Source organism: Ceratotherium simum, chromosome 3, assembly GCF_057802395.1.
Source record: "Ceratotherium simum simum isolate JZ-2026a chromosome 3, ASM5780239v1, whole genome shotgun sequence".
Classification (NCBI taxonomy): Eukaryota; Metazoa; Chordata; class Mammalia; order Perissodactyla; family Rhinocerotidae; genus Ceratotherium; species Ceratotherium simum.
In genome coordinates, this window is record NC_141902.1 from 59137399 (window position 1) to 59162413 (window position 25015).

At 54.4% G+C, this 25015-nt stretch overlaps 1 protein-coding gene across 3 annotated transcripts in view; it reads right to left on the bottom strand.

The window, feature by feature from the left end:
* Positions 1 to 2463: 2463 nt before the first annotated feature.
* IGDCC3 (immunoglobulin superfamily DCC subclass member 3) overlaps positions 2464 to 25015 on the bottom strand; it is a 41118-nt gene continuing 18566 nt past the window's right edge. Inside the window, exons 3-14 of one of the 3 annotated variants that reach the window (XM_087428525.1) lie at positions 11243 to 11387; positions 10712 to 10842; positions 10131 to 10268; positions 8641 to 8799; positions 7346 to 7520; positions 6820 to 7067; positions 6460 to 6624; positions 5964 to 6155; positions 5733 to 5837; positions 5094 to 5232; positions 4715 to 4934; positions 2464 to 4460 (exon numbers count right to left, since the gene is read on the bottom strand). In XM_087428525.1, coding sequence (XP_087284651.1) covers positions 4248 to 4460; positions 4715 to 4934; positions 5094 to 5232; positions 5733 to 5837; positions 5964 to 6155; positions 6460 to 6624; positions 6820 to 7067; positions 7346 to 7520; positions 8641 to 8799; positions 10131 to 10268; positions 10712 to 10842; positions 11243 to 11387 — 2030 coding nt within the window. In that variant the 3' untranslated portion in view covers positions 2464 to 4247. The remainder of the gene's footprint in view (positions 4461 to 4714; positions 4935 to 5093; positions 5233 to 5732; positions 5838 to 5963; positions 6156 to 6459; positions 6625 to 6819; positions 7068 to 7345; positions 7521 to 8640; positions 8800 to 10130; positions 10269 to 10711; positions 10843 to 11242; positions 11388 to 25015) is intronic. The other 2 variants (XM_087428526.1, XM_087428527.1) reach the window with 2 other exon arrangements.

A 25015-nucleotide genomic window follows, 5' to 3' on the forward strand; every position in this document is an offset into this window, starting at 1 on the left:
AGCCCCAGTAGATAGTTGTATGTCATAGCTGCACATCCTTCTAGTTGCTGTATGTGGGACGCGGCCTCAGCATGACTGGAGAAGCGTTGTGTCGGTGCGCACCCGGGATCCAAACCTGGGCCGCCAGTAGCGGAGCGCGCGCACTTAACCGCTAAGCCACAGGGCCGGCCCTGTGATCGTTTTAAAACATGTCCACAACTTTGACTCGACTCCCATCAACGAGCGGAATCTAATTCCCCTCCCCTGGAATCAGGCCAGCCTTAGTGACTTGCTTCTAATGAAGAGAAAGAACATGGCAGAGGCGACACTGCGTGACGTCCAGGGCTGGTTCGAAATGATGACGCCTGGCTCTCTCCTAGGAGCTTGTCCTTGGAACGCAGCCACCACGCTGTGAGGAAGCCCAGGCCACATGGAGAGGCCACATGTAAGTGTTGGGGCCCACAGCCAGCATCAGCCACCAGACATGTGACCATCGAGCTTTCAGATGCTTCCAGCCCCCAGGTTTCAAGCTGCCCCGCTGAGGCCAGCCCAAACTGCAGGTTTGTGAGCAAAATAAGTGTTAGCTTCAACCACTCAGTTGTGGAGTGGTTTGTGCAGAGCATTAGGTAATTAGAGCAGGTTGCAAGCCCTGGCTGCTGCTGATTTCTACCCAAAGACAGTGTGTATGTATGGGTGTGTGTGTGGCGGGGGTGTCTTCAGCCTGAGGCCTCTGGACTACTTGAGATCTCGGGACCCAGACTCCAGCCGCCATTCAGCTTTGACACCTATTGCTTCGTGTACGAAGTACACGAAGTGTACTTCGTAATTGGAACCTGCTTCTCCCTCAACCTTAGCCCGCTCAGGGCCTTGTTAGAACAGGCCCTGCCTATGTTTGCATGGAATTTGTGTGCAATTTGCATACATCGACATGGGTCATATTAGGTGGTTTCCTCCCTGGGGGAGGTACCAGCATCTGGGACTCTTGGAGGAGACAGGGGCCCTGGAGGTTACTTGGCCTCCTGTCCCACCCACTGTAGGGTCTGCTTGAACAGATGACAAATACACACACACACACACACACACACACACACACACACGGCTGCCCTTGGATGGCTGGAGTTGTTAAGGAATTCCTATGTTACAAAGTTCTTTGTAAAGAAAGGTGATGTATTGTATCTCTATTTGGGTTCAGTTCTTTCCTCTGGGAAAATCAGGGCAAATCAACCGCTTCCCCCAGAGATGCAGGACAGGTACCATGACGGCCTCAGGCTTCTCTTCTCAGTTCAGCATCCACAGCACCATCACTGTTTCTGGCCTGACCTCGGCCCCCAACTGCCCCTGCAGGCCTCTTCCAGAAGGGCCAGGCCAGGGGCTTTCAAACTTCTTTTAGGAGCAGAACCCTGTTTTTAAGTGAAATCTCACCAACGGTCCAACATATTAGAGAGATAAAAGTGCAGCTGCTCTGGCTGAGGGTGGGCAGGAAGAGGCCCCCCCACCCCTCCCCCTACCCTGCAGAGAGGTCCCTCTACACCCCTAGCCACAGCTGGAGAACCCAGCTTGCAAACCACTATCCTGGTTTGTTCCTCTCAAAAGGTGCCTCTGGGTACAGAACACCACCCTCCAGACCTGCAGAGCTTCCCAGGGGTGAGCCCTGGCTCTCGAGACTTCAGCAGCAGAGGGGACATTGACATTCTAAGCAGTTGCATTATACCATTGCCTCTTACTAAGCTTGAGACCCACTGAGACCTCCAGATCTTTGTCAGCACCACAACCTTTAAGCTAAGATTCTCTTGGCCTATCCTAAGCCTTGGTAGCCCCAGACACCTGGCTTCAGGAGCCTGGAGTGAGGAGAGGACAGGGAGGAATGGAGAGGCCTGGCCGGAGGTTTTGGCCATGTGCCCTGTGTGAAAAAGTCACTCAGTCAGAGCCCCAGTTTCCTCAGCTTTAGGATGGGGAGGAAAATGGTCCTTCCTCATAGACTCTGCATGAAAAGCACATAGCCCTGCCCAGTACCGGCTCAATGCTTATGGACTGTCACTATAGAGCCGAGGGACTGGTCTCGGATCCCTCACTGCCGGCTAAGAAGGCCCGGAGCAGTGGTTGGAGGGGCAGTGGTTGGAATGCAGACCCTGGGACCAGGAGGCCTGGGCTGGGTGAAAACTCGGATCCTGCTGTAACTGGCTGTGTGAGACTCTGGATATTTCCTTCATTTCTCTTACCCTTTCTTGGTTTCATCATCTGCAAAATGGAGATGATGATAGACTATGTCCCTCCCAGGGAGCTTGTGAGGACCCAGGGAACCCCACCGCATGTGAAGACCCAGCACGCACGGTGCCTGTAAGTGGTGCATAGGGGTCTGCTGTTGTCATTGTGGGCTCTGACCCTGTGAGGGTCTGCCTGCCCCCTACCTGGCTCCCCTAATCCGAGCACTCCCACCCCCTCCCCCAGGACCTGACACAGCCACCAGAAGACTCAAGGTTCACTTTGGCAACAGGACTTTTATTCAATCAAAACGAGTAGAGTGTGACAAACATCAGGCCAAGTCAGGCCAGGTGGTCCCCCAGCCCCTTCCTCCCCCCAACTCACCCTTCCCACAGGAGAGGGGGTTCCAGGATAAAGGGGGGTGCAGAGGAGCCGCTGTGGGGACCAAGGGGGCACTGCCCGGGAGGTTTGAGGAGCCCTCACATGAGCCCTGCATTTGGGAGAAGGAGTGCATTGCCCTTCCCCGAGTCCACACGGACATGACTTCAGTCTCCAGGAAAACACCACAAAGCCTACCTTCTTCAGCTAATTAACTAAAGTTTGGGGTGGGGGTCCCTAGAGGGTTGGGGGTCAGGGACTTGATGGTCTAATCTTATGCTTAAGGAATACACATCTTTTTTTCCTTTAAAAAAAAGTTTTCTTTCTGCTATTTAAAAAAATGTTTCTGAGTGTAACCAAAAATAAGTATCTGTTTCCTTGATTTCTTTTATTTTCTTCTTCTTTAACTAAGTATTTCAAAAAATGACACAACAGAAAAGAGAAACAAGAAGTCACAAGAACGTAAATCCTTAAACACACCTTGTATAAAAATAGCTTCTGGCCACATCTGCTGACAGTGGTCATTCCACTGTCCAGGGGTGGGTCAAGCTGGCTGTGTCCCATGGGACAGAGGGCTGGGGACCCCCCATGCACACACACACCCGTCACACACAGAGTACATTCCAGGGCCAGCCTGCTCCAGGGGCTCCGTATCTGGGAGGGACGGGGGCAGGCTGCGGGGTGATGTCCCACCCTCTCAAGGCCCAGGCGGACAGAGGGCCATCGGGATCCCAGTCAAGGATGAGTTGGCTGAGAGGGTCAAAATGGGAGTGCACAGTTGAGACAAGACAACAAGACAAAGTACCAACAGCATGCTGGGAGGAGGCTAGTTTGGAGCAACAATTTATATTTCAAGGAACAAATTTTCCTCATTTTTGGCTTTTTTTCACATTTTCTTTGACCAATTCCATCTTTATTTCTGTGGGTCCCAAGAGGCCCACCCTTGGTGTCTTAGCCTCCTGCCTCCTCTCTGGGTGAGAGATGGGGGGCTTTGGGCAGAAGGAGCCAGGAGGGAGGGTCCAGTGACACAGCACAGGCCCGGAGAGCCAGCAAGCCTTGAGGTAGATGGTTTCTTTCACATCTGGAAATGGGGAAGTGCTTTTTTTTTCCTTTTTTTTTTTTTTTAACTCTGGACAACAATGTGGGGAGGGAAAGGGGGTGCCCCTAAAGGGGCTTGAGGTAGGAGTACATTCGGGGCTCTGTGGGGTGGGGGGGCTGAGGCCACAGTCCCGCTCCCCCAAGGACATTCATTCCGGCTGAGGTAGGTGCTGAGAGCCAAAACAGCAAAAATCCATCCTGAGAAAGCAAGGTCGGTGGAGGGCGACAGTGTCAGGGCCCAGCCACAGCAGGGGCATATTTTTGGAGTCTAATTCACCTTCCTCTCTTTTTTTTTTTGATTTTAAGTTTGCTTTTTTTAAAGGAAAACATTAGTTCAGTTCCAAGTCATGTGGGTACCAGGCAGAGGTGAGGGGGGCATTAGCCCAAGGGAGGGACTCCTGCAGGGACCCCTCCAGGTGCTTGGAGGGTACCCTGCCGAGGCTACTTTAGGTCTTGATACCCTGAGGGGCAGTCAGGACAGAAATGCTGGGAAGCCCCCATCCGAATCCCACATGACAGGAGATATCTTGCCTTTGACCTGAGAATGGGGGTTGCCCCCTCCAGAGCCTGCCAGACACAGGCTACTGTTCTTAGTGAGCTGGCGGGGCCGCTGGTGCTGTGGAAGGCCAGGTAGCCTGCTCTTCACTAAGGAGGGCTGGGCCTACATCCTGGGGTGGCGGGGCAGCCGCAGGGCCTGCGCAGGGGGCCTTGGCCTCCGATGTCATCTCCTCCAGAAGGCCGAACCCCTGAAGCGGCAGCATGGAGAACTGGGTCTCCTCACACAGGCCGGGGGCCGCAGGATCCTGATGGGAAAAGGACCAGTCACACAGGCTTCGTCATGAAGGCCAGAGGGGCAGGCTCTGGATCCAATCCCACTCAGGACTTAGGGTCTCCAGGCCTCCCTGCGACTCAGGGGCACAGAGAGAAGCACCGGCCCTGAGTTTTGTGCCTTGGTGAAGGCCGATGACCAAGGCCCACAACCCAGGTGAAGAGAGGGCAGAATCGGGAGATGGTCAGAGCCTGAAGGAGGAGGTTTGCTCCAAGTGAGGGCACTCACCGTGGGTCTGGGCTTAGGTCTGGGGTCCGGCTGCCCCGCTGCCCCAGCCGAAGGGAACAATTGCTCCAGTTCCTTCACGTCCACATGTTTCTCGTCTCGGCCCAGCTGGCCCCTCTCTCCCCGTCCCGCCCCATTCAGTGCCAGGACGCCAGGGTCCCTCTGGCTCCGGGGGCCCTGAGGAGGGGAGAGCTGGTTTTCCACATCCTTACACAAGAGGACCCTAAGGGGTGAGCCAAGAGTTAGGAGGAGGGCTGGGAGAGGGAGCAAGAACGAAAGGATAGACAGTGAGCCCCAAACTCTCCTTTCCCTGCAGCAACTCCTTCTCCGGGCCTCTCCACCCCACACCAGCCCAGCCGCCTCTCCCTGGCCCAGGACCCACCTGCCCCTTTGGCCAAACAGGAGGAACAGGACACAGAAGATGATGCAAGTGACCCCAATGTGGATGCCAATGACGATGCCCATAGTGGACGTCTGGTTGGTGGCTTCCTCCTTCCGACAGTCACATGGTGGGCTCAGGGCTGGGGATGGGGGTTGGCAGTAGGTCGGCGGCTGTGGCTCTCCTAGCCTGAAGCACCCCCAGACACCTAGCCTTTGGAGGCTCCTTCTCCCTCAGCTGCTCCCACCCCCAAGTCCATATACCCTTTGCCCTTGCCTATGGGACCCCAGCCCAAACTTTGTGATTCTTTTCACAAGTTATTGAGGACTAACTTTGTGTCAGACACTGGGAATAACACTTTACATGGACCACTTCATCCTCGCCACAGCTCTATAAAGTAGGTCTTATTATCCCTGTTTTATAGAGGAGAAAACTGGGGCTCAGAGAGGTTATGTAACTTGCCCGAGGCCACGCAGCTAGAATGCTGCACAGCCAGACTTCAAATTCAGGTCTAAGCCTATGTTCTCAAGGGCTGCGTGCACTCTTCCACCCTCCTACCTTCCCTGGATGCCTGCTCCCCGCCCTCCCTCGCCTCCATTCTTGAGTCAGTCTGTAGCCCCACACCCCATCCCCAACCCTCACCTGTCCTCTCAGACGCTCCCCTCAAAGACACGAAGCGGACTGTTGCATTGCCATCCCCATGCTGGTTGTAAGCGAGCAGCTTCACCTCATACACTGCAGTGGGGTCTGGGGAAAAGGAGGGCGGCTGAGTGACTGGCCCAGCCCCCGCCGGGTGGCTCTGTCCAGCGGGGGAAATAGAGGTGACCTCTGCACCCCTGCCCAGCTCCCCAAGCCCGGCTGTGTCCCCCTCACCGAGCCGGCTGAGGTTGTAGGAGGAGACAGTTCCAGGCAGCAGGATGGGGCCGGTGAAGGAAGCCTTGTTTGCTGCGCGGTAGAACAACTTGAAGCCGCCCTCGTGCTGGCCCAGCCGGGGCCAGGGCTCCCACAGCAGCTGCAGGGAGGAGCCGCCGAGGACCCGCACAGACAACGGGGGTGGGGCGGGGGCTGCGGGCGGAGACGGAGGCCAAGATGTGAGGACCCGCAGCTCTACCTTACACCTTCCATCTGCGACCCAGACCCCTAGGAGCCCAACAGCTCTCTGGCCTCCTCCTATCCAGGGCCTCTGCTTGCTCCAACAGTACCTTCACATGATTTAGAAAAGGACGCCCTTTCCTCCAGGTAGACCCAGCCCCCACTCAGCCTCAGGGCCAGGCACCTTGTGTAGTGCACAACCCGAACAAGTGTGCGTCGTGGGTCTACTCTAATACCCTGAGTGTCTGCGGCTCTGCACTGCGCCCCCAGGCCTCACCTTCACCCCGGGTGCTGGCCAGCGTGGGGGCAGAGGCTGAGCTGGGCCCCCTTGGTGTGTAGGCCTTGATGTAGAAGCTGTAGGCAGTGGAGGGCTCCAGGTCGCTCACCAGGTGGTGAAAGGTGCTCTTGCTAACTGCCTCCTGATACTCCAGCTCCGGGGGGTCTGGGAGGCGAAGGGTAGGGCAGGGGCGTGTAAGGGGCATTGGTGAAAGGAGGGCAGCCAGGGTGCAGGGGGGAGAAAGATGGAAGGTGTGGGGTCAGGACGTGCAGGATTGAGAGGGATGAGAAACAATGGAGAAGGTGGGGGCTGCAGGGCCAGCCTGGCCCTCCCGGCCCCTACCCACTGGCCCCCACCCACCGGCGGCCTTCCTGATGTGCAGGACGTAGCCGATGATCTCCTTGGTGTTGACCAGGGGCTCATCCCAGGACACGCGGACCTCAGTGGACGACACGGAGACCGCCCGCACATTGAGTGGGGGCCCAGGCAGCCCCTCGGCCCACAGCACGGTCAGCCTGGCGCTGGCCTGCGAGGAGCCAGCACTGTTCTCAGCCACGCACTGGTAGATGGCCTCATCTTCAGGGCCGATTCCAGAAATGGTCAGGGTGCTGTAGGGGGAAGGAGAGCCTCAGATCCCCTCCACCTCTCAGAGCACCCCTGGACGTTAGCCAGATCTCCCCGTTGAGAGACGGAGAAACTGAGCCTCTCCGGAAGGCAATGACTTGTCTGAGGTCTCTCAACAAGTTTAGTGGCAGACTGGGGACTCAAACCCCAGTCTCCAGACTCCTAATTTAGTGCTCTTCCCTGAGGGGAGGGGCACAGCCTGCCAGGCCACTCCTTCCAGGCCCCTTTCCCACCACTTCCTAGGCCTCACTCCAGCACCCACCGCACGTGCCTGTTGTTATTCTTGAGCCTGACGTGGCCTCCTGGCTCCAGCACCTGTCCATTCTTCAACCACGTGACATGAGGGGGTGGCTCACCCTGGGCTTGGCAGGTGAACATGGCTGTGGTCCCAGCGGGCCTGGAGATGGACTGGGGGTGCTGGACAAACTCTGCTGGGGCTGGGGTGGGGGGCACAGAGAAGCATGAGGAGTGGTGAGGGTCAGCTGGAGAGGGACGAAATAGCTGTGGGTGAAGGGATGAGGAAAGAGGACGGGGGGGTGGAGGTCTGCAGGGGACACACATCCACCCCTTGGAGAATCCTCAGGGCAGCCCACCCTCCACCCTGGCCCAGGCTCCAGGAGATGGTGGCAGGCCACCCCTCCTCCACCCCAGAGAGGCAGACCCAAGAGAGGACTCCATTTTAATAACTATTTAAGAGACTGACGTTTGTATCCGAAAGCGATCAAGCTGAGCTCCCTGTTCAGGAAATTGTTAAATAAATAAATGTGCTAATAGGTTTAGCTACACCTCCAAGGCGGTAATGATGGGGAGATGGATGAGCCCTCAGCACAGGCCCCCTCGCCCCTACATTCAATTCCACTCTCCTCCAATCCCAGGCCTCAAGCCTCCATTAACACCCAAGAAATGAAATGCTCCATCACTTTCATTTGGGTAGATTAACGGCACATGGAATGCTCAACAGACGGCATTTAAGTTCCTAATGCCCCTTCCTCCCACCCCTCCCCAGCTCTCCGGGAGGGAACAGCCACAGAAACCCCTGAGAATGGGAACCCAAGTCCCGTTCATGCGGGCAGTTGAGCCCAGGGCAGGAGGATGGACAGAATGATCTGGTGTGAGATGACAAACACACCGAGAACACGCAGGCAGGTGTGAGCATGGCAGGGCCACATGTGTGAATGAAAACAGCATGTGGGGCAAGAGACCCGTGTGAGTGACACAGGCAGGGAAACCAGCTGAGATTATAATGTGGAAATGACTCCGGAGGTAGGGGGAGGGGTGGCAGTCACACCTGGAGGGGCACACAGGGGCCAGATGACCAAGAATGTCCTCCCGTTCCCAACACACCCTCGTCAGGGAGAGAGGAGAGAGCTGCCACCTTTAGCCTGGCCTGGGGGCCTGGGGAGGGGCAGGGGACAGGATTCGGGTGAGTATAGGAAACTGGGTGAGCACAGGACACGGGGCTTGGGCCAGGGATGTTGAGGAGGCAAGGAATGGCTCAGGAGGAGGGGGCTGCGTGGAAGGCCCTTCCCTTCCTCTGCTGGGGGTGGGGGGCCGTACCTTGCACGACCAGCCGGCCCTGAGCCGTTCTCCTCACCCGGGTGCCGGGCCTGTTGGCGGCACAGACGTAGACACCTGAGTGCTGCACAGTCACATCTGAGATGATGAGGTTCCCCGTGCCCAGCACCTGGATGCCCTCCACCCCAATGGGGCGGCCATCTGAGGAGGAAGGGGAAGGGGGGTGACGGAGGGTCAGGGAGATAGATGTGGGAGCAGGGAAGTGTAGGAACATTCCAGACTGTTCACAGTCCCACCAGTCTTCCAGGGAGCCCCAACCTTTGACTCTGCACCTTCCCTCTACAGCATCACCATTGTGGAGGTGGCAGGAGCAGCACGGAAAACTCTCGCCTAGCAACAGAGACCCAGGTCCTAATCCTAGCATTGTCAGCGACTCGCTGGAGACCTTCAAGTCCCTTCCCCTCAGTTTCTCAATCAGGAAAGTAAGGGGTTTGGATTAGATGGACATTTCCCAGCCTGGTTTGTCTCTCTTGAAAAAAGTTCCATGGTCAAATATCCATTCCATTCCGGGACTGTCATAATGCCCATTAATATAAAGGCTCTGAGAAGTCCCACAGCAAAGGGACCTGGTTGACTCTGTTTCCCAAACGTGTTAGACCACCAAGCCATTCTTTCCCCCTTGCAGATCACACTTTGGGAAATGTTGGGCCAGATGGTCCTTGCAGTGCCTATAGGCTCCTCCTAATGGTGAGGCCACTCTTTCTAGCCTCTCCCAGGACCGGGCCCTCCCCCCACCACAGGATCAGATTAGCACAGTCAGAATGCAAGGAGACAGCTCCCCATTCAGTCCCTGAAGTGGTGAAATCTACTCCATTATCCCGCCTGCTGCCCCCTCCTTCCCCAATCACTCAGCTGCTACAATGTGGCGCGGTCTCCTTGTGAATGCCCACCCCACCCCAGCCCCTCCAGACTCTCCTTCCCCCGGTGACCTTTCTGCTCAGACAATGTGGGCCCATCTGCACCCTTTCATTTCTCTCCTTCAGCTGCCCAGGGATTTAGGCTGGGGGATTTAGGGGGCCAAGCTAGAGACTGGGGAGCCCAGAGTGAGGGTTTGAGAACTGGCTGAGATTTTGAGGGGTTTGGAACTGCACAGCTGGGGAGTATGGCCAGGGTATAGAGGGCGGGGAGGTGCGGGAAGGGAAAGAGATTAGAGGTGCTGAGAGCTGCAGAGGGGTTCTGGAGGGTGAGGGGAGCATGGAGGAGGGGAGCTGGTGCAGGATGGCCAGGACTGGACCGAGGTAACCCAGGGAGCTAAGCCATCCGTGCAGGGGGAGGGAGAATGTCGTGGGCAGGCAGACCTCCCTGGTCCTGCCAAGGAGAGGGAAACTTACCCCTTCCCCAGGCCTTGGAGAGAACAGACCCCCACGGAGAATAAACAGGATTCAAAGTCCTCCTCAGAGCTGGGTGATGAGACGGCCCTCCCAGGGGGTGGGTTGGGGTGGGAGAGGCAGGGGCTGCGGGATGAGGCTCACCCAGGCGGCTCCAGGACACAATGGGGCGCGGGTTGCCCGTGGCGACACACTCCAGCACGGCGGTCTGGTGCACCGTCAGGGTGAGGTTCTCAGGCCCCACGAGGATCGTCGGCTCCTTGTATGCCCTGGAGCCCGAGCCTGGGAGGAAGATGCCACGTTTCTTCACTTCAGCTGGGACCCTTCCCACCTCCTCATCCCCTCCACAACCCAGGACATGGGGGGGTGGGAAACACGCTTCAGCCCAGAAACCAGGTCCTGTGGGCAGAGAGGAGATGTCAGGGGCCCCAGGACGTTGCTCACATCCATTCGTCCACTCCAGGCCCTGCAGGGCCTCTAGCAATGGGAGATCCCCCGGGATAAGCAGAGGATGGGCTTCCCCAGGTAGAACTGAGCCAGAGAGTAGGCTTCGGATTCCTTCTGAACCCTCTCGTGAGGAGCACAGAGCTTTGTGCTTAGAAGGTGCTCTGTAGGCACTTGGCTGACACGTCTCCAGGAGTCATTTGAAGGGGGATTGATTTGAAGGTGGGGAGAAGTCAAGAGGTGGGTTGGGGGAAGAACCAGGCAGGGCAAAGGACCCTCACCCGACACGGTGAGTCTGGCCCCGTGGCTGACCCGGACACTGGCAATGTTTGAGGCCACGCAGTAGAAGACACCGCTGTCCTCAGCCCGAAGGCCTGTGATCTGCAGGACCCCCTTGGGCAGCAACGTGTACCTGTTGAGGGGGGCACAGTTGACCACTAGCATACCCACTGGCACCATCGGCCATAGGGACACTGAGCATCACAGAAACAGCCCAGTACCTGGGCACTGTCCCCATGTCACCATTGTCATCACAGACACATACTGGGACTCTCATAGGTGGAGGCACCTGCAAAATCCAGCCTTGACAGCAATCACACACAGTCCTTCTCATGGACACATCCATGAGTGTCGAATCTGGGCCCAGCAAGCCACATGGTTACTCAGCTTTAACACAGGTGCAGAAACATCACTGTCTCAGGTGCCTGTGGGCACGGGCGTCAGCTCCCAGGGCCACAGGCAGTCCCTCTCTAAGGCTCAGACACTGGGCCTGCCTCTCCATCCACCCTCCATCTTTCCCACTCGTGGCTCACCTCTCATTGTCCGTGTCAATGGGGACTCTGTTCTTCTCCCATGTGATCAGGGGTTTGGGAAGCCCATGGATTTGGCACTGGAAACGGGCCACACCACCCTCCTCGCCCACGGTGGCCTGGGGATGCACGTGGAAGTCCGACATGGCTGGAGAAAGAAAGGAGAATGTGTATGGGGAAGACACCCCATAGAGGTGCAGGGGGAAGGTGGAGTGTGGGGGTCACAGGCCCAGGTCTCGGAGACCTGGAGCTCACCCCATCGAGGGCAGGGGTCTTCCTGGAACTGGCAGACGCAGGGCAACAGCTTGGGGAACACCTCAGAGCTTACCCTGCCTCCACCAGTGGGAAACATCCCCCCCAAGGGGTGGTATAGGCTGGGCTGGGACACTTTGAGAAAGGTCTAGACAAATTCTTGGACGACGAACCTCTAACGAGGAAATCTTGGGCTGCCGACCCACAAAGGCCAGTCAGAGAAAGCCCTCCTCCCCACTTTTTCAGCTGCTTTTGGATTTATTTTTATACAGTCCCGCTAAGGTATGCAAGGACTAAGTATTATGTTGTACATTTTACAGAATAGGAAACTGAAGCCCAGAGAGGGGAAGTTCAGTGTCACCCCGTTGGGACGCCGGTCTTTGGACCCTGGTTACCAGTGCCCAGTGGCTTTTTTTGCTCTCTTCATCATCCTCCTACCCCCAGATCTTCTGCAGCATCTCGATATACCCCAAGAGGGTGGTGCATCCATCCAAGGTGACAAGCCTCTCAGAAGACTGTCAGACCTACCAATCTACATTTCAATGTGTCATAAATATTCAGGGCCCCCCTCCCCACCTTTTGGGGATCTGAATAGCGTGAACTCTGTTCTGCAGAGGCCGGCACAGAGGGGTTGTGGTGCACCTCTCCCCTCACCATTTTAGACTGGTTAAGTGTTCCTGCCCACCCTCATTCCCACCCATCCCAAACCCCAACCTGTAAAGCCCAGGGAAGGGGCCCTCCCACGTGGGTTGCCAGCTTCAGCACCAGGGCTGCGATTTCATTAAAATCCACTTTGCTTCAAGTGCGGGAAGGCGGCTCACCATCTGTCCAGGCAGGCAGCCCCTCCCCTCCAGCACTCCATCAACTGGGACAGTTGTCCCCTCCCAGAAGGAGCCCTCCCCCCACAGCAGCAGCAGGGACACTGGAGCTTGTCCTGGCTCCTGCTCTTGGCTCCTTGGTGTGGGTGGGTACACCCCATCTCAGGCCCCTTAATCTTCCGGCCTGTTCTGGACTCCAGGGCAGCCCCGAAAGGCGGAGCCTTTGTGCCCTTCTTCCCAGAGTCTCTAGGGGCTGACTCTTTTGTGGCGTGTTCTCCATCTCATTTGCATGTGGTTCATTAAATATAAACATGCATAAAAATCCCCCGCCCTGCCTCCTCCTCTCTCAGGGCCTCCTGGGAGTGTGGCTGATGGGTGTGAGTGCCTCCTCGCACATGTGTGTGGGGCTATGTTTGCCAGGAGGATGTCTCCATGTATGTGGTGCGAGTGTCCACGGCTGGATGTGAATGAGGTTTGTATCCCTTAGTTCCCTCACACCAGTGGCTGGTGTGTGATTCTGGTACTGTGCAGGTAATCAACCATGTGTGTCCCCATGTAGGTGTAGCCCTTACAAAGCGTACCTCAGAGCCCTAGGTGGGGGCAAGTGCCTCAGCTGGGGTCCCCATCAGGCTTGGTGAGATGATCCCCAGGGAGCACCATCAGGTCAGCCTGCCCTGTCTCAGGCCAAAGGCTGTGTTTGCCCAAGGGCCTGCAGGTCAGCCCAGGGGCTTGGCGGTGGGAGCCGAGGCACTGCTGGGGCCCCTCTACTGCCTCCAGGCCTCAACGTCCAGGAAGGCAGGACTGGACATGGGCCCAGGGAGCAGAGAGGGCACCCAGGCTCCTGGGTCAGCCATCTGTGCTCCTGGGGCCCTGCCCATTCTGGAGCTGGGGAGCTGCCTGCCCTCTCCTTACTCCAGCTGGAGAGGAGCTCGAAGTCCCCCAGGGACCTGGGGCGGGGACTAATGGCCCTGCTGACGACAGATGCCTCCTCATTAAGGAACCGCATCCTTTTGTGTTTCTAGCCCCCATCCTGGGCTCCCTGGCGGCACCTAGAGCTAGGAGCTAGCCTGAGGAGAGATACAGGGAGAGGGCTGCTTCTTATCTGGGAGCTGGGGATGGAGAGTCTGGCCTCTATCTCTAGGCTCCTCCTTCTCCCCCAAAACTAGACACCAACAACAGCAGGGGTTGCATGTGATGCTGGAGAGGAATGCTCCAGCAGGAAGGGGTGGTAGGTAAGGAGCCAGTCCAATCCTCTTCACAGTGCACAGCAAGACTCCTAGGGGGCCTCTGGGGCCCCCTGGATGCAGCTGAGCCCCCTCCCCGCCTGGGGCTTCACATTCCCCTTCCATCAGAGCAGCACTTCACGGTACCTCTCTATCAGCTTTACTTAACTGCAGTTCTGCCACACACTTCATTTGAAGGGTAGCTTTGCCTTTAAAAGTGCTTGAACACCACTAATCTAAAGCCAACCCATTCATTTTAGGAAGGGTAAACTGAGACCCAGGCCCACTTGGTGGCTCTATCAGCCAAAAATCAGAAGTTCCATGCCCCAGGCCCTTCAGCAAGTTTTTCACTCTCCAAGGGCAGGTGACCCCAGAGAGGACTGCATCATGGACTGGCCTCTTCTCACTGGTTGGGAGTTGGTGCATGTTGCGAGTTGCAGGGAGGATAATGAGCCTCAGAGATGGGTCCTCAATCCCACCCTGGAGCCCAGCTGCGTACACAGGTGTTGTCCAGGGGAAATGGGTGCAATGGGAGGGTGTGGTCCTCTTCATCCGAGGTTCCTTCTTCCCTCCCCTTCCTCACACTCCTACCAACCCTTGGGTCAGCCCTGCATATCCCTCAGACATCCAGGGGATTGCCGTGAGACCTGGGCAGGCACTGTCAGAGCACCGGTCCTCTCGTCTGTAAATGAAGGGGTGAATGCCTGGTACTCTTCAGGGCCCTTCCAGCTCTGACTCCTGCCACCTTCATAGACAGGCCCTTCTCCAGACTCAGCTTAGCTGGGGTCTCTTAGAATCTCCCATGCACTCCTAGTTCATCAGTAACAGCATTTTTTCTTTAGGAAGTCAGAGGAGAAAGTTTTTCAGGGCACTTAGGGCTCCTCCAATCTCTTAGGTGGGCCATGGTTCGTTTACTAGTCTGTTTTGCCTTGGCTTGTGCTAGCAGGCCACAGAGCAAGGGGGAAGCTGTCCCTCATTGTGTATCTCTGGGGAGAGGGTCCCTGGGCAAGCATGCGTATGTGGGGTCGAAGGCTGGACCTCTGAGCACCTGAGCCCTGAACAAGTCATCCTGGAGGCCACTGTGTGGCTGATGATGGTGTACACAGGTTACTGTTGTTGCTGGAGACATTGTTTGTGGCCAGTGTCGGTGGTATTTGTCCGTGGCTGGTGGACATGAAGGTGGTGCTGTGGCCTGTGGCTGTAGATGCTTTATACTCCTGCTAACACCTGTCCCTCCTTTATATTCCAGTAGGGACAGTTTTGGGTCCCTCACTTCAAGCTGGGTGATCGGAGCGGGTAATGGGCAGTGGCTGGAGGCCCTTGAGGTGTGAGGGCCAGAGAGAGCGACAGGAGGACAAAGGCCTGCATGGCGGCAGTTGCGGAGAAAGGAAGAAGAAAGAACCTTTGTCCCCAAGCAATCTGAGAAGGAATCTCCCAGCCTCTCCCTGCTCCCACCATTGGTACAGCCTGGCTGTGGGGAAAGACAGGGGCAGAGAGAGAGCCCAGCAATCCGTTGGGCTGGAAGGGAGCAGAAACAGGCAGGAAATGGCTTCTGGACACCCTTATAAATCACCAGAGGGGAGGGGTCTCCTGAGAGTCAGATCTAGAGGGGCTCGGGGAGGGGAGGGGGACTTTCCTCCTGGTCCAGGACCTCTGGTGAGGTCAGGCCTGGATCTGATTAGACAGGCTCCAGGGGGACGCTGGGGGGCAGCGGAGGGTCAAGGCATAGTGCTGGCAAGGAAGTTGGCAGCATCCCCCAGGCCCAGCCTCCCACCTCTTGGCTACAACCCAACTCCTATCCGGTGTGTGATGACAAAAAGATCATGGCATGTTGGGATGGAGAGTTCAAAACAGCCTCTGCAGAAGCCGGCAGCACCAGGGGTCTGAGGCACCAACTTCCCCCACTCACACAGCCATTCAAGAGGAACAACCATGAACCACAGACCCTTCCAAAGGGCAGCAAGGCCAGTCCCTTCCTTGTATCCATCCCTGCCAAGGACCAGTGACACCCTGGATGCCCAGCCCCTACTCAGGCAGCTCAGGTGACTGTAACATTTTTCCTTACACTAGCGATATGTCTGAATCCCACATGATTCTACCCACTGCCCCCAACTTCCCCCTTGAGAATCACATTTTCCAATATAGTAGCCAGCTATTAAGCACTTGAAATGTGGCCAGTCCAAACTGAGATGCGCTGTGAGTGTAAAATACACACTGAATTTCAAAGACTTAGTATAAAATAACAAGACACTAAGCATTAGGGAAATGCAAATCAAAACTACAATGAAACACCACCTCACACCCATTAGGATGGCTACTATAAAAAACAAAAACAAGGGCCCGCCTGGTGGCGCAGCGGTTAAGTGAGCGCGCTCTGCTTTGGTGGCCCAGGGTTCCCAGGTTCGGATCCTGGGGGCGCACCGATGCACGGCTTGTCCAGCCATGCTGTGGCAGCATCCCATATAAAGTAGAGGAACATTGGGGGCCAGACCCATGGCTTAGCAGTTAAGTCCACGCACTCTGCTACTGGCGGCCTGGGTGCGGATCCCGGGTGTGCACTGACACAGCGCTTGTCAGGCCATGCTGTGGCGGCGTCCCACATACAGCAACTAGAAGGATGTGCAACTATGAGATACAACTATCTACTGGGGCTTTGGGGAGAAAAAGGGAAAAAAAGGAGGATTGGCAATAGATGTTAGCTCATGGCCGGTCTTCCTCAGCAAAAAGAGGAGGATTGGCATGGATGTTAGCTCAGGGCTGATCTTCCTCACACACACACACAAAAATAATAATAATAAAGTAGAGGAAGATGGGCACGGATGTTAGCCCAGGGCCAATCTTTCTCAGCAAAAAAGAGGAGGATTGGCAACAGATGTTAACTCAGGGCTGCTCTTCCTCACAAAACAAAAACAAAAACAAAAAGCAACAGATGATAACAAGTGTTGGCAAGGATGAGGAGAAACTGGAACCCTGTGCACTGTTAGTGGGGATGTAAATAAAATGCTGCTGTGTAAAACAGTATGGCAGTTCCTCAAAAAATTAAAAATAGAATTACCATATAATCCAGCAATTCCACTTCTGAGTATAAACCCAAAAGAATTAAAAGCAGAGTCTCGAAGAGATATTTGTACACCCACGTTTATAGCAGCATTATTCACAATAGCTAAAACATGGAGGCAACCTAAGTGTCCATCGACAGATAAATGGGTAAACAAAATGTGGTATATACATACAATGGAATACTATTCAGCCGTAAACAGGAAGGAAATTCTGATACATGCTACAACATGGATTAACTTTGAGGACATTATGTTAAGTGAAATAAGCCAGTCACAAAAAGACAAATACTGTATGATTCCACTTATATGAGGTACCTAAAGGAGTCAAAGTCATAGAAACAGGGGGCCAGCCCCGTGGCTTGGTGGTTGGTTGGGTGCATGTGCCCCGCTACTGGCGGCCCGGGTTCGGATCCCGGGCGCGCACCGACGCACCACTTGTCGGGCCATGCTGAGGCGGCGTCCCACATACAGCAACTAGAAGGATGTGCAGCTATGACATACAACTATCTACTGGGGCTTTGGGGAAAAAAAGGAGGAGGATTGGTAATAGAGGTTAGCTCAGGGCTGATCTTCCTCACACACACAAAAAAAAGTCATAGAAACAAAAAGTAGAATGGTGGTTGCTGGGGGCTGGGGGAGGGGGGAAATGGGGAGTTGTTCAATGGGGATAGAGTTCACTTTTGCAAGATGAAAAGAGTTCTGGAGATGGATGGTAGTGATGCTTGCACAATAATATGAATGTACTTAATGCCACTGAACTATACACTTAAAAATGGTTAAGATGGTAAATTTTATGTTATATGTATTTTACCACAATAAAAAAATTGGAAAATTCTATAATTTTAATTAATAATAGTAATTAATAATTTTCAATATTGATTATGAATGGAAATGATAGTATTTTGAATTTTAAAGACAGTCCAAAAAATGCAAAAATCTTATTAATAATTTTAAAGTAATGATTATATGCTGGAATGATAATATTTTGGTTAGATTAAATAAAATAAAATTTATTATTAAAACTAACTTTACTCATTTCTTTGTTACTTTGTTTGTAAATGTGACTACTAGAAAATTTAAAATTACCTATTGTTGTTCACATCATATTTCCACTGGACAGCGTTGTTCTAGAAAACACAAACAGTTTTGTTCTTTATACAACAGCCCTTTAAGTACCAGAGGTCTGGGTTGTTCCCCGAGCAACATCTTCTGAGGTCAAACACCCTTAACTCCTTAGCCACTTGTGATGTGAAATGATGTTCAGATGCTTTGAGCCTGGAGACCCTCCTCTAGCCAAGCTCTGGGTGGGCAAGGCCCCCTTACAATGTGCCATCTAGAAGTGTCACAGCCCCTTGGGATGGTCTGAGCCCACAGGGCCTCATATCACCAGAGGACTTTGAGCAGATTTCAGCCATCAGCTGTGGTGAGCACCCCTGTACTGTCCAACATGGTAACCACTAGTCATGTGGTCATTTAAATTAAAATTAAATAAAATTTTAAAAATTCAGATCCTCTGACTCACTAGCCACCTTTCAATTGCTCAGCAGCCACAAGTGGCTACTGGCTCCATTATGGGACAGCACCAATAGAAAACTTCCATCGTCACAGAAAGTTCTATTGGACAGTGCTGATCCAGACCCGAGGCCAGGCATCAGATCCCCAGGTGCCTTCTCTCTTGCTCCCTCCCTCTTGCTGCCCCACAGAGAGCCCCCTCTTCCTCTCCATCTTCATCACTAGCCTAGCCTTGTCCCTGCCGGCTCCCTCCCCTCTTGGCCATATGGACTCAGAGACCGCTGACGAGGCCCACATTTGATCACATCCTAGGGCTGTCACACCGCCTGGCAGAGAAGGCCTCAATGGCAAGAATTCTGCTCCTAGTGAGGAAATACTTGTTACATACCAGTGAAGAGGTTAATGGTAAATGGTACTCTGGGATCACACAGAATTGGGTTCAAAACTCAACACCACCACGATTAGCTGCGTGATCTTGGGCAAGTTACTTAATCTCTCAGAACCTCTATTTTCTCACATAAAATAGGGACGATAATAGCTCACGTCGCCAGAGCTGCAGCACTAGGGGGATTCAATGAGATGTATTTGTAAAGGGCTTAGCACGGTCCTTGGCAAAGAGTAAATACTTGCTAGCTATTGTTGAGGGAAAATCGTAGGATCTTGAGTTAAAAGGGAGCTGAGAGGTTACAGAAGAGCATGGCTGGGGGGTGAGGGGAGGGAGGGTGGCTATCTTCTTCAAGGGAGTAGCCGTCTTCCCTCCGAGAGGCTAAGGCTAAGGCTCAGAGAGTTAGTGGTAGAGCCTCAAGCCCTCTGGAGAAGTGAGTAAAGACAGAATTTGCAAGGCCTGAATGGTGATGGGGTCAGTGAGGTGGGGGGCAGCGGGGTATATACCAGAACTTGGCTTCTATCTCACTTCTGCCAGGGGGCTTCATAAAGGCCCCAACAGACAAGCTGTCAGTTGGAAGAGGCCATTGGGTAATTGAGGCCTTGATTTCTCTAGTAAAATGTTTATGAAGCCCATAAACTCATGCCTTTATTGGCCAGGCTCATTCTGGGGGATGGATGTGGCTCTCCGAGGTGTAGTTAAAGCACCTGCTGGACTCAGGCACCCGATGGCTACTCTGGCCTCCACCCAGACCTACTGGGCAGAGCCACTGGTGGGGCACGGCCAGGGCAGAGTGGCCCCTGGAGGGTGAGGAGGCCAGCCAAGACCCACCTCACATGCTCTTTAAACTCCTCAAAGCACTTGTAAATGCCCTATCTCTGAACGTCTGTGGGAAGGAGGGAGGTGATGGCAGAGAACTCTGCAGTCCTGGGGAGGCTCGCGATTTGCCCACAGTCCCCAGTAGGGTATTGGTCTTGTTTGTCATCAGCGTTCTCTGGCCCAGGCTCACCCTCCCCAATACTCTGTGCCTGTCTCCCCATTATCTGGGTCCCCACCTTGCCCTGACTTTGGCTCTGCTGGGGAAGAACTCCCACATTGATTGGCTATGGTCATGAGGGGGTGGGAAAGTATGAACTTAGAAGACCTGTATTTACTTCCCTGGGCCTCCAAAAGGAAGTCTGAGAGTGGAATCAACGTTCTAAATCCAAAAAGCACGTTTTGAGGAGGAGGGGAGGGGGCTGTGTGGGTTTTGGGTGTTGGATGGGTGTGGGTGGACGATGTCTGGCACTCACGCACAGGCCCAGAGGACTGTGATGGCTCAAAGGCCCTGCTCAGCTTCCCTGGGGATGATGGATTCATCTGAGCCTTTGCCTGGTGACCTTGCTCTGAGAAGCCTCTGGATCCCTTCATCCGTCTCCTCGGCCTCCTCAAGCCTCTGCCTTGGGCTCCTGCACCCCAGCTCCTGCCTCCCATCCTCCCACTCCACCACCAGCTCACCACTCCCCTGGCCCCAATTCTAACACAAAAGACAACTTTGTCTTTCAAGTCAGCAGCCATAAATCCACGTCTCTCCTCTCCCTCCCGGCAGCCACCTCTGACAAACGGGGGCCTAGATAGGGGAGAGGTGGGGGGCCTTGGGGGGCCTTGGGGGGCTGGACTCAGCTTGGGAAAGCCCCTGCACCCAGCTGTTGGCCCGCTGTAGGAATGGTGAGCGTCGAACCTTTACAGCCTGATCTTCGATTCCAATGGACTATAAGGCCCAAGGCCCAGCTGCAGAGGAGGCAATCTGGGGCTCTCCAATGCCTCTGGCCCGGGCTTTTACAACCCAAGGAGAATAAAACTTCTCAAAGCCCGACTTTTAATTACTCAGCCCATAATTCGGGGGCTCCAGTTCTTCCTCCAGATCAAGCCGCGAGATCCTCCCCCCTGCATTAGCCAGCCTTCCATGGAGGGCATGAAGTGTGCCTGGGGGCATATGTGCTGTGGGACACAAGCGGTGTGCTTGCCTTATAGGCACAGGGGATGTGCCACCAGGTGGGTGTGCCCCACTGCTTTCTGTGGCGACCCCTTACACATTCAGGAAGAGAAGCACCACTCACCCCATGTGACCACCCTACCTATCCCACTGCTAGGTTTCCAAAAGCAGTCCCAATTTCAAATATTTTGCCCTGTTTCCACCTCACATATCAGACAATGAGTCAGAGGATGTGTCCTGATTCCTGTTCAGGAAATAGTCACCTGTCCTAGTTACACAGCAGACCCAGTGGGTCGATTCTAAGCATTCATTCAATAGATACTTACTGACCGCTAATGTATCAGGGAGGATGTCCTGGCACCCCAGAGGCAAATTCCCTCCATCCCACAGGCCCCGTCCTTAGATGTTCTCATCCAAGCTCCTAAGAAATACCAGAAGGGGGTTAGCACCAGGGCCAGGATCTTACATACTCCCACAGTAACAGGGCCCTGAGACACGGAGACCTGCAGAAGCCATCCGCTGTCAAAGGTTAGATATTACGTACATCGGTAGAATTCTGGGAAGTAGGGATTACTAGTCCTTCTGAGGCTCAGAGAGGTTAAGTGACTTGCCCAAAGTCACACAGCCAGTTAATGGTGTTAAGGCAAACATTTGAACTTAGAGCAGTCTAACTCCAAATCCAGTGCTCTTTCCCTGCCCCACAGCTGCCCTGGATGGGGGAAGGGTGGGACACATATTCAAATGCTGGTCAAACATGACCGATGATACCCAAGGACACTCACATTGAAAAACACAGAGGCACACAACATCCCAGATCCTCACAAGCACCATGTCTACTCACATTCAGAGACACCCAAGACATGGCAGGCTTGACTTTAACTGAACTCCCCCAGGGTTTGGGGGTGGGTGTCATAGAGTGTGACTAATGCAGATAAGCACCATGATAAGGCGGTGTTATCACCCCACTAATGGTCACTGAGTCCACACATGTTTCCTAAGTTCTATTAACACAGGTAAATAAACAACCCAGACACTCGTCCCAGGGTAACTCTTCCCTGAGCACTTCCAACTCCACAAACCAGGAAATCCAGGCTGCAGGGCTACTGCTGTCGCCTGTTGGGCCTTATAAAACAGAGGAGTAATTTATTTTCCTGGTTTTGGGCAGGGGAGGGCAAAGCACTCTGAAATGCTGGTGGCTTCCGTGGGGTGAGTGGGAGACGGAGAGAGACGTACTAAAGGGAGGACTAACTCAGTCCTTTTAATAACTGGATGTGTGATCTCGATAAAGCCAAAGCCCCTCTCTGGGCCTCTGTTTCCTCCTCTGTATAATGGGGGAGTTGAGATGGACCAGTTATAACGTCTTATCCAGCTGCAGCCTTTGAAGCACATCTGCTTCCAAGCACCAGCCAAGGGTGCAGGGTCAGGGCTTCAGAGCTGACTTGGGAATCCCTCTCTGTCTTAAACTTGAAAATGTCCAGGCCTAGCAGAGCCCCTCTGCCTAGACTGCACGTCTCTGCCCGTGTCAGGGTCACCAATCTTCCTTATGTAAACCTGCCCAGGCCCACAACATCCTTAACTTCCGTCGTTCAGCTCAGGACACCGGATCTCCCTCGCCTCCCGGAAGAGCGTCTGGTTAGGGGGCCCAGGCTGGAGCTATTAAGTAAATTGCTTTCACATGACCATGAAGACTACTCAACAAAAACAGATACTTCCCCCAAATTTCCAGAGCCATTTATTAGGATTTGTAAGGACTAATGCAGTGGGGGTTAGGTAATGGAGAGGCAACCTGGGATTGGGCCTGGCTCTTTCACAGACGCCCTATGTAACCTTTCAGTTCCAACCTTGGTTTTCTCACCTGTAAAATGGGAGTGAGGCAGGATAGACGAGATAACCTCTAAGGTCATAACAACTTTAAGATTCTAGGATAACACTGGGTAAAGTTGTCCCTCTCCAGCAGAAAGGACCCTCTCCTATTCTTGAATCTTGATCTGATGCTGCATTTGCATCTCATGGCTCTACAGAATCTCTGGTGGCTCAACACTGAACCACAATAGATTAAGGCCTACAAGCCCTCCACCCCAACAACTCTCCAGAATAAGCCTTACCTGTTAGGGGAAAGAGGAAAGCCTACATTCCATGGGAGGATCATGGAGTTTCTTGGTTGGTATGGGGCTGCCAACTCTTACAAATAGACTTATTTGGGGGAACTTCACTGCTGCCCTCCAGTTGTTGGAGGTCTCTTAAAGCCCTAGGAACCATCCTCTGTAGAAGGTTTCAGAAGCTTTCCCATAAATTCAAAGGAATCACCAGACCCACTCCCAGCTTCTTCCTCTTCCCGTGTCTCTTATCAACAGCCTCATCATGCACCAACTGCCCCAGCTATAAACAAACCAAGGGGTCACTGTTTCATCCTTCTCCCTCTCTCTCACAAGCTAACTGGTCACCAAATCCTGGTCTATCCTCCCTTTTCCTTGGCTTAGGCTCTTATCACTCTCAACTATTTCTGTAATAGCTTCCCCCCTCCAGCCTTCCGTCTTTCCTCTCTCCCTCCTCTTCTTCCTCCATCCTGAAGCCATAATTATCTTCCTGAATATCCAATATGTTCCTTAAACACCCCTGGTGGTCCTCCATTGCCTTGAATCAAGGTACTCTCCTTGGGATGGCATTCAAGGTCTTCATTATTAGGTCCTGTTTCATCTTTCCAGCCTCAAATGCCAGCTAATTCTGTCTTCATGTGATTTGTACTCCTACCATGTGAGACAACTTTGCCTTCCCTGGACATATCATAGACGTTCATGCTTATATTTCTCTACTTCTGCTGTCCCCTCTGCCTGGAACTCTTTGCTCCTTTCTCTACGAGCAACCCCATCATCCACATCCCCTAAAGGAGGCAGAATTAATTCCTGCCTCAAATATGTTGCCCGTGCCTCTCTCCCAGCCCTTATTAGACCGTATTAGAGTCAGCTGTCCACACATCAATCCACCTACTAGCCTGTGAGTCCCTTATGAGCAGAGAACAGTCTAATTTACCTTTGTACTCCAGCACCTAGAACAAATACTAGGTAAATAAGTCTTCATAAACTGTTTCCTGAATGCTGACTTGAAGAGTCACATTGTCTTGGGGGTCATCATCTTCTCTTCCACCCAAGTCCCCAACCTGCCACAATGTCTATCCTTGGGCAAGTTACTTCTACCTGAGTCTCAACTTCTTCAATGAAAATGAAGGAGTGGGACTAGGTCCCGGTTCTCAAACTTGGCTGTGTATCAGAATAACGTAGGGTGCTGGGTAACAATGCAGACTTCTGGACTCTACTGCCGGAGATTCAGATCCCTTGGTCTGGCCTGGTGCTCAGGAATCTGTATTTCCATTAAAGCTCACCAGGATGTCTTACATGCATAGTCAGGACTGGGAAACCCTGGCCTGGCGGGTTCTTGAGAATCCAGGGGTTCTTGAGAATCCGGACCTTCCCTAAAGCTCCAGCATCCGACAGGGGCAGATTCTCAGCCCCCCGCCTCCCCGCTCGAGGCGGGGCTGGTCCAGGCAGTCTGACTCCAAAGCCAGGAGGCGCAGAGCGGGCATCGGCGCGGGTGGAGGAGCATCTGGGAGCCCAGCCCCCGCGGGGCCCCAGTTCAGGCATTCGGATGGCGGACGGGGTCAGGGCCCGGGGCCTGGGGCCCTGAGAGCCGCTCGCTCGGCGGCAGGAGTAAGTGGGACCATCTGCTCCACTCCTCAGAGGTCAGCGCTTTTGTGTCAAGCTCCCATCCCCCTCGCTCCTCCCCCTCCTTCCCCTCTTTGCCCTTTGACTCCCAGGACTCAAAAGAAAAGAGCACTTGAGGTCCTGATGAAAGTGGGAGTGTGATGGGGAGCGACAATGGCCGCCAGAGCTCGGGGCGCAAGCAGCTCCGGGCCTGCCCCGGCGGAGCGCGCGGCCGGCGAGGGCCGGGGCCGGGGAGGGCCGGCGCTCCCATCCGCAGCGGCCGGGCCAGCCGGCGGGGCGGCTCCCGAGGGGGCAGCGCGGTTCCCACAGCCGCCCGGGCGCGCCTGGCCCCTTTGAAGTGGCCGCAGCTGCACACCCCGACCCGCGGCTAATCCCCGCCGACGCGGGCGTCCTCGCCCCCCCGCATAGCAATAGTGTCCGCGCTGAATGGCGCTGGCTAATTACCTCGCTCGCACCGCCGCGGGTGAATGAGAGAATCCGGCATTGTGCGCGGCGAATGGAGAAAATAAGACAGCCATTGTCCTCGCACGCCAAACGAGGGTTTGATGTCGCTGGGGCGAGCGAGGCACCATTTCCCGCCACCCTCTCCCCCCAGCGGTGCAAATTCCCCAGCTGGGCCTGGCTCCCGGAGGGAAACTGAGGAAGCAGTTCCTGTCTCCCGGGGGAAGAAGCCTTCCCCATTCCATGGAAGACCGGCGGGCACACAACTGCCCCGGGGCCCCCCTCTCACCGCCACCACCGGGCTCCTCACCGGGCCTTCTCCACCAGCAGATTCTTAGGGGCACCTACTGTGGTCGCCCAGTTCTGTCCTTGACTCAGAAAAACAGGCATTC